Source organism: Terrapene carolina, unplaced genomic scaffold (assembly GCF_002925995.2).
Source record: "Terrapene carolina triunguis isolate 2854851 unplaced genomic scaffold, T_m_triunguis-2.0 Scaffold42, whole genome shotgun sequence".
Classification (NCBI taxonomy): Eukaryota; Metazoa; Chordata; order Testudines; family Emydidae; genus Terrapene; species Terrapene triunguis.
Genome location: NW_020664393.1, coordinates 45,272,629 through 45,283,603, shown reverse-complemented (window position 1 = coordinate 45,283,603; position 10,975 = coordinate 45,272,629). Strand labels below are relative to the sequence as shown.

Here is a 10,975-nt window from a genome sequence, read left to right as displayed (position 1 = left end):
ACACACACACACACACACACACACACACACACACACACACACACACAGAGTGTTCAGTTAACTATTAAGAAAATCTGAAAAGCAAGAATAAATGACATGTATTATATGAGAAAAGTAATCCTGCTTACTTATTTTTTTATAAAGAGCCCACACCCCTCTCTCTGAATGGCATAATTCCTGACATCATGTCTTGTCAGAGCTCATTTAGGACTTGATTCTTCAAACCTTTCTGAGTAGTAGGTGGAGTAGGACATTACTTCATAAATAGTGATTTTGTTTGACTATGCACCATAGGTTTGTGTGGAATGGTACACAGATAAAAGAACAAGGACTCACAATTTATTGGACTGATTCTGCCACCATTGTTCATACTGAGTAGTACCTTATTGGGTGAGTAATAATTGAAGTCAATGGAACTGCTTGTCTTAAAGATCTTATAAAAAGGTCTGGAAGCAGTGTAACAGGGCTCTAAAAACCTCAGATCCAGACAGGGGAGAAATGCCCCAGCACAGGAACTGAGGAAGAAGCTGTAAGGCGGTCTTCTAAAAACCCCTCCCAAGCTGTGCTGTAGAGTATGTATTAGGGGTGAGGCTGGGGGCAAGAAAAGCTTATCAAGAGTGGATCACAGCACACAGCTCTGGGGAGATTCCAAGCGCCACTGAAGCCCATAGGAATCAGGGGATAGGCTGCCATAATTTAGATATGCTATCCCAGGGCTGTTTATGTTACACCAAGGGCCAAGGAGCTGCCCAGGATTTGGAGGGTATTAAAGATGTCTTAAAGGCACCTTAGCTCCACCTCCCTCTTGACTGAGAGTTCTGTGATGCACTGTGCAAAATCTTACTCCAAGTCTTCAGTCTCTTCAAACAGTGCCAGGAACACCAATAATGCCATATACAAATTAATAATAATATGAAGCTATGACAAGTGAATTAATGGCCATATCTTTACTATATTGTTTGTAACAGAAACTGAATTCACAAGGGATTATTCTGATTTTACTCAAGATTTATGCTAGTATAGTTTTACTGATCTCAGTACAGTTTTCCCTGAATTACATTAGTTCAAATAAGTACAGATTCAGGCCCATGGATGAAATATTAGCTAGCAGAATGCTACTAGTCTGTACTCTCTTAAAGCTGACAAAAAGTGCAATTTATCCTATATTCTTTTAAAAAAATCAATTTAGTCTTATTAAAACTTTGTTGATCTGCACCAGATAAAGCATTATCCTGTGCAGAAGAACTTTTCACACATCACTTATTACGATGATTGCTAAATGTGCTTGAAAGCAGAACATAACAGAGTAGTTCAATCAAGTCATGGGCATGCACAATCAGACCAGATTATCTCCAAACTAGCCTGAAGCAATGGACACTTGGTTTATAACTACCATCAGAAAAGAGAAACCTTTTGTCGGAAGAAAAAAAAATCTACACTAAGAAATAGCTTTTCAATAAATGACATTTTTATTTTAAGTTGAAAGAACTGCACTTACTGAAAAACTATTAGTCTTTTAGATTGATGAATTAAGACCCTAATCCTGTTCCTATTGAAATCAATGACAAATGTCCTACAAGATTCAGTGGGAGAAGGATAAAACCCTACAGATGTATTTCTTTGAAGACAATCATTTCAGTATTTGTTTCTCCCTGCTCATTCTTTCCCTGTGCTCTCAACATGGTTTCTTTGCTTGTGCACCTATGAAAACTTTCTAATGAAGTTTTATGAAGAGGATATTGAATCCTGAACCAATTATGTGTATAGAATTTAAAAATCAGAAAACTTTGTTTGATGAAAAAACCCCCTCGGAATAGACTGTTCTTGCTCTAGGCAAAAACTGCTCCATTGAGCAATTGATTACATGGCCCTATTAAGATTATGAATCTTGCTAGTGCAGCATTTAAGCTTACATCTAATACATCTTATCAAATTGCTGCCAGCTTTTCTCAGTATCTCTAAATTTCTTAAAAATGCACACTATCTTTCAAGAAATGAATTCTTGCACAGCCAGAATACTGACAGAAATATGGGCCAGATCCTTAGTTGGTGTAAGTCAGTGTAGCTCCACTGACATCAATAGAACTATGACGATTTACACCACGAAGGTCTAGCCCTATATCTAAAAAAATATATCAGTGATTATCTGGAACTATCTGAGGTCAGAGGCCATGCAACTTCTTGACCATAATGTTTACATAAGAAAAATAGTTATTTGCTTCTTGGCTTAAGTTTGTGTAATGCCCTGCCACTTAGCCATTAGAAAATAATGGATTTGGCCTATTATGACCATTATATTTCTATATTATATTTGGCACAGCACAGTGAGATAGTATTCTGTATATCTGATCTAATTAATATCTTTTCCTAGGCAAGGCTAAGAAAACAAAGTTGGAATTTTCAAGCCAAGTAATTTTGGAGACATAATGAACATTTAGGAATTTCTCTCTCTCTCTCTCACACACACACACACACAAACACATACATTTTCAAAGTACCAGAATTTTAAAAATGTATTTTTCTTGGAATTTTGGTAAAAATGAAGGAATCTGCCCCATGACGACATATGACATTCAAAATTTCAGAGGGATAGTTTGTTTTGGGGAAGTTATAGGTAGAATTTACAAATCAGGCTTATAATAGGAAGCTAGCTTCAGTCTAAACTATAGGGCAGCTACCACCATTCCACTATATGCCATATATATCTAAATTACCATATCCTTTCACTAGCCATAAATCACAGCTAATAGACAAAGGTGGTGGTCAAAACTTCAACACATTTACAACAAAAAGTTTTCAAGTGATACTCTATTCTTTGAAAGATGTGTATATTGTCTTGAGATATTACATGCTATTCTCTATTCATTGAAACTATTGTAAAAAAAAAAAGTGATAAACAAAAGCCAAAACAGTCTTGATAATGTTCTAAATGTGAAAAGGCAATAAAAAATAAAATAGTTATACTATGTAAGACAGTAACTATAAAAGAAGGAGTGTGTCCCTTACCTTCACAGCGTGGGACAGTGGAGCTCCACACAACATTTCCATCCTGCATAATGCAGGTTATGGACTCAGAGCCTTGGGTTTTAACAAAGCCGTCATCACAATGAAAAGAAACAGAACTTCCCAGAAGGAATCTGTCTCCAAAACGTCTTCCATTTATGGGAATTCCAGGATCATGGCACTCATTCTGACCAAAGGCTGATTTAAAAAAGAAAATAGAACAAAAGCACCAGATTACTTGTGCAAAAATGACATCAAAAATTCTACATTAAATCTACCTACTTTAACACAAAGTACACTTAAAATAGGTGGGCTTTTTTTTAACGTGTATTTAGTGCTTGGCAAGGCACCATATTGAAAGCCTTTAGACTGATTTATCCATAGGACAGGAAAAATCACAGGCTGCAGGAGAACAAGCCTTACTGCCAATTTACCTCCGACTTAAGTGGAACATCTCTTGGACTAAGAGGGCAGTCTCCGTGCCTACTCTATCCTTACCTCACGCAAAACTTCCAAAAGGGCCAGTAGTTTATAGCAAGTGTGGCAGTGTTACTTACAAGACAGCATCTGTTATCAGACATCTCAACAAAGAGCACCTTAGACTTAGGCACTTCAATAGATATATGAAGGAGGGGTTACCAAGTAACAGATTCAATTATGCATTTTTACACACATCATACTAGTTTCTTATTTTCAGTATTTTTCAAATTAAGAGTTATTGGTTCTGAGCTGTATATATAGTAAGAGTAAACAAACATCAGCGATTACACAGAATATTGGAAAACTAACTGAAAACAGTAAAGCTTCAGTGAAAGAGTAAGGGTGTCATATCTATGTTATATAGATACTATAATTTTTGCAATTTACATAAAAGACTAAGACCTCATATATCTTAAAATCACACATACAGTGGTTTTCCTTCGGAAATTTAATTATTTGTTTGTCTAAACACACACATTCTTAATTCATCTTTGTATTATTGTGACCAAAGAAAGGGTTTGATATTAAATATAATATTTTAATTAAACTAGACAAACAGGTGCTTACTTGTATAAGTGATATTAAAGCCTCTTCCAGTGGTAGAGTGATCTGACTGAAATTCAAGTCTTACTATGTGCCCACTGCTAGCCAGCTGGGAAGGGACCTCATTGCCAGAAAAAGTGCCAAGAGCTGGTAAATCAGAAATCCCATCATCCTTCACTGAAAGGTAGTCAAACTGAGGCTCCACATCAAAATCGTTGAAAATTAGATGAATCCTGCTTCCTGGCTCCGAAATAATCAACCACACACAGTTCATGTTGTTCCCATATTCCTCAGGGTAGTTTGGTGAAAGAATAATTCCAGATGGTGTAGTAAAGTTGAAGAAGCATGAGACTAAGAGAGACAATAATAGACTCTCAAAATAACATTTAGCAATAATACAAAACATGTTTCTTTTTACTTTTGTTTTCTGTGGAAAATGGATGGTTTTGAATATTGGGCTAACAAATCATGACTCTTGCTAGCTGGAGCTTGTAATGTGATCATGTTTAATAATGTCAGACTACTTCCCTGGTCTAGCATTTATTTCAGCCTTTTTATGCATTTATGATTTTTTAGTTCCTCACATGTGGCTACATGACACTATCAGATCTTTCAAGTTATTTATTGTTAGAAACACAAACAGAATCCATTTCAAGAGAGTACAGAACAATAGTGTTGTGAGCTAAGTGAATGTGCATAAAAGTAGTGGAGTCTGGATGCATGTCTGCTGGTTTGAAAGTAGTAATGGAATTTGTGTGAACACTCCTGTGACAATCAAAAATGACATGTGGAGCCAATTTGTGCCAGTAAAGCATAAGCTCATGTTTCAGATACTGTAAGTCTCCACGTGTGAGGTGGTGGTCTAAAAGGTTCCAAAGAAGAATGCTCACTAAGGCCATGTCTACACTAGCGAGCTCACAGTGGCATAGCTGTACCAATGCAGCTGTGCTGCTGTAAGATCGCTCGTGTAGCCTCCTGTCAACATAATAAAACCACCTCAACTCTCCCATCGACATAATAAAACCACCTTAATGAGCGGCGGTAGCTATGTTGGTGGGAGAAGTTCTCCTGCTGACAGCGCTGTGCACACTACCATTCATGCCGGCAAAACTTCTGTCACTCAGGGGGTTGTTTTTTCACAACCCTGAGTGATATAAATGTTGCCAGCATAAGTGGTAGTGTAGACATGGCCTAATCCACTTCTAAAACAAAGGCAATATATGCTCACCTCTACTATTGGCCAACTCTGGTAAATGGTACAAGTGGGAGAAAAGGAGTGAATCATGATTCTGTTTCATTCTTACACTTTTGGGATGGCTTACACTCCAAACACCACTAACCAGGGCCAATTCCCAGTATTAAGAGTTGTGGTTGGTATCTGAGCAGGGAGAACATAGAGTAAGAGGAGGGTTCATTGCACCCCACACAAGGGCTGGACCTTTTCTATCCCTTACCATGTTTCAAATTGAAATCAATGTTTTGACTGTTTAATAATACATTTTCTCTTGTCTTATAGGACTTAAATAACTTGTTTTGAAAATGTTGTTTCCAAGAGTTAAAATGTTAAGCTAAACTGATTATTGAAATGAAAAGTGCTATTACACTTTTGTGGAAATGCATATATCTGTGTATATATATTCATACACACGCACATATACACACATATACACACACACACAATGATTCTCAAAAGGCTGCTTCACTCTTCTGCACAACCCATTTGTTCCAAAGGGTACTGCATATGCAAATTATATCAGCTGAATGCACAAGTAATAGAATCTGTCACCTGTGCATGTCCTCTGACCTGTGGAGGAACATTGGGGGGAAAAGGGTGAAGGCATGTGCAAGTTGTGCGCACACAATTGGAGGTCTGTTGAAGCAACAGTGAAAACCTGGCCCACTGTAGATAGCAGAGTTAGAAAAATTAAAAAAAAAAAAAAAAAAGCCTGATCTCAATTTTAAAGCAGCTTGTAATTTTAAATACATCTTATTTTTAAAAAGAAAACTGCAAGATTACTAGTTTGTGAACTATGAAAACCCAGATTTGCATCAGTTTTCATGTTTTCTGAATATTTGGTGAACCATCACTCTCACCATTACTAAAAGTAGGCATGTTTTTTAAAAGGAAAAATTGCAAAAATCCACTTCTTCTACCCTCAATAATTATAATTAAATTATTTAAATAACCTATTTGTCTCAAACATAAATTTTATAATTTTTGAAACACACAAACAAGGAAACATAAAATAACTAGATGCTTTTTAAAGCAAAGTTATTTATGACCCTAGTGTGGAAGTAGTTACACCAATATAAATCTGTTTATACCAGCATAGCTTACTCATATACGAAATGGGGAATAAGCTACACTGGTAAAACAGTACTAAGGATTGTACTGGTATTACTATTTCAGTAAAACAAAAATCTCACCCCTAACCAACACAGTTATACCTGTACAAAAACTGTGTGTAGACCAGTGTTAGCAACACAAGTCCCATTAACTTTGGGAATTGTGCTCCAAAGTGCTTTTGAAAATGCCCCCAACTGATAAGTCCCTGTGCTACTTGTAAAACTGCAAGAAGGTGTTCATTTTCTAAAAATGGTGAAGATAGATAAAAAGCATAATTTACCTGCCCACTTGCAAAGATTTACTCTGTTTTACTTCTGAATTATATAAACTGACATCATTTAAATCCATCCAAAGTGCAAACTTGACTATAAATATTTTTTATTGGCTAAAAGAAATAAAATCACATCCACTGATCTTGCCTATCATGTTCTATGCTGGATAACCTCATATTGCTTAAATTATTATACAACCTTATTAAATTTTTAAAAAAAGAAAGACTTTACTGATGTGTATATGCAGAGTACTTCACCCTGCCAGAATCACTAGATACGTGCTATGATATCCTACTGAACACTTATGTGCTATTAGCAATCTCTCGATTAGGGTTTTATTCAACTCACATTTACATTAAAAGTATTAAATGTTTCAATTAAATACAAAATGAAGGAAAGAAATCTAAAATGGCTCTACGTGATGTCCCTTGTAAATGAGCTACTACTAAGCTATCTAGTAGAGTTATCACTGAACACGTCTTCAAGGTCTTTTGAAATGTTTCCCTGCTGGTGAGTTGCAAGTGCCAAAAAAAGGAATAGGCTTAGGTCAAGAATTTAGTAGGAAGAAAAAATCAAAGCAATTCTTACAAACACAGCTGGGTTTGTTGCCAGACCACTGGTTATTTTGTTGGCACGTGATCATTCTCTCTCCCACAAGTTCAAAAGCTGCCTGACATTCAAAGGTAAGTGTGTCTCCATGCAGAAAACTACTGCCAGTCCTTTTTCCATATGATGGTATTCCTGGGTCTCCACAACCTCCTTTCTCAATTTCTGAATTTGGAAGAGATAAACAAAATATTGAATCTAAACATATATTTGCATATCATGCATATTTCAATACCAGAAACAGCTTCAGACATTTAGCAGTATGTCCAGAAATAACATTTAAAAATAATAGAAGACCAAAAGTTAAATTTTCAAAAGCACATACTGACATGACTTAGGATCTAACTGAAAGTCAATGGAAATGGGAATTAGGTGTTTTTGAAAATTTTATCCCAAATAATCAAAACCTATTGCATTAACTGATATTACATTCCCTTTAGGAGTGATGAGACTGTGAAAAGTAGATAGGACACCTTCTTGTTCAGCAGATCTGCTTACCGAGCTCAATCCTGCATCATTGAAGTGAATAAATAGTTCTCCCACTGATTTCATAAGGGAAAGGATTGTGGCCCTTGCTTCCCATTATGTGTATTCACTTCCTTGAGACAAAAGAGGTTTCACCACTTTTACTCCTGGTAGCAATTCATCCAATACAGTCAAAGAGATGGATTATATTCTGTTTTGTGCATCATAGAATTTAAATAGCAATTCTTTCAAACTGTGGGACCATATTTACACCTGTGTAATCCTGGTTATATCTGAGGACAGAATTTAAAACAACAGCAGTTGCTGTGATAAAACCATGGTTAAAAGTGGTTCTGCAGATTCAGTGATGATGATTTAGCAACAAAGAATACATCTTGACTCTCAAACCCCAATTTCAGTTTGCAGGGCTGTTAGTAACAGTATTAAAAAATAAAAACAAAAAGCATTTTACTGGACAGTCCAAGAAGCTTGCTATTTAATCAATGAAACACAATAAAGCTGAAACCCAATAATAATATGTTATACTCTAAAAAGTAGAACCACAATATTTTCCAAATACAACCAACTACACTGGAAATAGAACAATATTTTAAATGATGGTTCCTATTAAGGTCAAATGTCAATTTTGAGTAGTCATAAATATTATAATTAAAGGCATGCTGAGGATTAACTAATACTGATGTCGGATGAAGCTAAACATCAGATATGTTTGTAACTATCAGCTAGTAATTAATACAGAAATATTTTCTTATGAAACCTATGTTAAATGAGAACATTAGATGCATGAAATATAAATATTAAATAATGAGAGAAGTAGTATTACAGTACAGTAACTAAAATGATTGTTACTGACAATTAATGCCCAATTCTATCTACACCATTAAACTAAAAGGGAATTTTGCCACTGAATTTTGTCAGGCTAACTGTAACCCTAATAATGCGAGATTTGTAGAAGCGAGGATTGTGTGAGGCAAGTGGGAAAGAACTGTGTGAGAAGTTTTTGCGACCTTGTGTAGATAATATGGAATATAGACTAGAGTCTAAATAAGTGAGAAAAATAAGGTATCAGGATGACCTATGTATAAACAAAATGCAGCTGTTGCTTATTATTGTATGTAACAAAAGGTATAAATACTTGCTGTAATTGTTTACCTGTAGAGAGACCTGTATAGTTCTCTCCCTCCACACAATTGCTAGAGATAATAAAGTATCTGACTTTGCTGCACCCAACCAAAGAGTGAGAACTGTGTTTTTCTCCGACAATACATAAAGTAAACTTTTTTGTTACATCCATAACAAATGAAATCCTGGCCTCAGTGAAGTCAATGGCAAAACTCCTCATTTCAACAGGGCAGGGTTTTACCTAAGGGTCTTTATAAGAAATGTTATCAGGGATAACAACAAACTTCCACCCTCATTGAATATTATTAAATATTACTGATTCTCCAAACTCTGTTAAAAAGATGGCTATTGTCAAATACTGCTAAATCTACCATGTGTTAAATCCCAACAGCTTGGATATATGATGACATTCTCCTTCTCCAACAGAAATGTTTAATATGCAAAAGTTCGTCAGGTATGATTTATTACCATAGATGTAGTCAATCCACTGTGTTTAGAGCCTTTAAAGCATCTATGATCAGATTGCTGACAAATACGCAGAAATGTCTGACATACAAATCACCAGAGTACATGTAGTTCATCAGCAAAGGGGGATTTATACATATTTTCCTGGCAATTGCAAGATTAAACTTTGGAGAGAAAAAAAAGTATCAGCAGCAGCTCCATTGAGGAGCTCTAAGTAGTTTTGAAATCAGCTGCTGTATGTAAAAAAAAACCTCATCTGTATCACTAGAAATCTAAATCACACCAGAAGCCAGCATTAAAAGAATGTTCACCTTTTGTGACTGGTACATGAATATATATAAACTGTTATAAATGAGGAACTGCACTTCTTTAAAAACTGGTAATACCTACAATAAATGCCATGACCACTGATCCACTAAATCTTTATTGTTACAAGCAGTTGTACACTATAATATAACCTGACAATGCTAATGAGAGTCAACACATTTTAATGGTAAACGAACATGAATAATCAATACAGAATTATTATAGCCTGCAGTAGAGTAGAAGCTAAAGGCTCAGTTCAAGATATGGCTTTGCAATGAATTATCCTGAGCACTACATTCCAAAAACTCTATCCTGCCTTGGGGCAAATCAGAGCTGCATTGCCTCAGAAGGAGCTCTAGAAGCACAACTCCTGCCGGAGCTTGACAGAAGCACAGCTGATGACTCATTCCTTAAGAGATTGCTGTGAGTTCTCCCTTCCATGTCCGACCAACTTTGCATTACCCAAATTGAACAGATATCAGAGAACTGGGGCAGAGAACTAAGATTTTCACAGAAGCTACATAGAGTTAACTATCTTAAATAGTAAATGTCTTTCTTTTTGTAACAAAGATAGTGCATTATATCTTCACCACATAGCTAGACAGAATGCTGAGTGCTGGGGTTAGATATTCAGCATCTCATTTATTATATGTTTACTCTTATAATCAACTTTTTATTGTAAGATTAATTTGTTAAACACACAAAATGAGTGCTGTCATTAATTTAGGTGATGGCAAAGGAGTGCCTGGCTTTGCTGGAAGCAGATGAAATTGTTTTGAGTGACTCATTCTTTACTTGACATGGGTAAGAAGAGGGCTCCACAATAAAGTGAGTTTTCACATAAGAATATGTGAAGATGCAGAAGGGACAAAGAAGAACAGGACTACCTAAAGTAACAGGCATACTTTGCGCATACATACACAAATTACCTTTCATCCAAGGATGCCTAATTCTGTAGAAGCAATTAGATGTGGGTGCAAATATTATTTAGGTTTTTTATGTTTATATTTATTTTACTACCTGATTTGCAGACAGAAACCGACAGATACCTAAATATTACCATTTCTTCCAGCCTTTTAAGGGTTTTCTAAAAAGTTAGATTCTAATATTTGCAACACTTGTAGTAAATAAATATTATCATTGCTATTTTACAGCTAGTAGAGAACTGATTTACTTAAAATCTCACAACAAGTCAGTAGCAAGAGCAGGAGTCCTGATTTTTATTATCTTACTAAAAAAAAAAAAAAATAGGATTATCAACTTCTCCACATTTTAGTATTTCTTTCAAAAAGATGATCAAGAGGTGACTTCATTATGGTGTGCAAGTGATATCTCTCAGGAAAAA

At 35.6% G+C, this 10,975-nt stretch overlaps 1 protein-coding gene across 1 annotated transcript in view; it reads right to left on the bottom strand.

Annotated features, from left to right (window-relative positions):
• CSMD1 (CUB and Sushi multiple domains 1) overlaps positions 1-10,975 on the bottom strand; it is a 1,543,069-nt gene that overhangs the window by 429,819 nt on the left and 1,102,275 nt on the right. The window contains exons 13-15 of the mRNA XM_029912248.1: positions 7,234-7,416; positions 4,051-4,377; positions 3,007-3,201 (exon numbers count right to left, since the gene is read on the bottom strand). Of these exons, the coding sequence (XP_029768108.1) occupies positions 3,007-3,201; positions 4,051-4,377; positions 7,234-7,416 (705 nt within the window). The remainder of the gene's footprint in view (positions 1-3,006; positions 3,202-4,050; positions 4,378-7,233; positions 7,417-10,975) is intronic.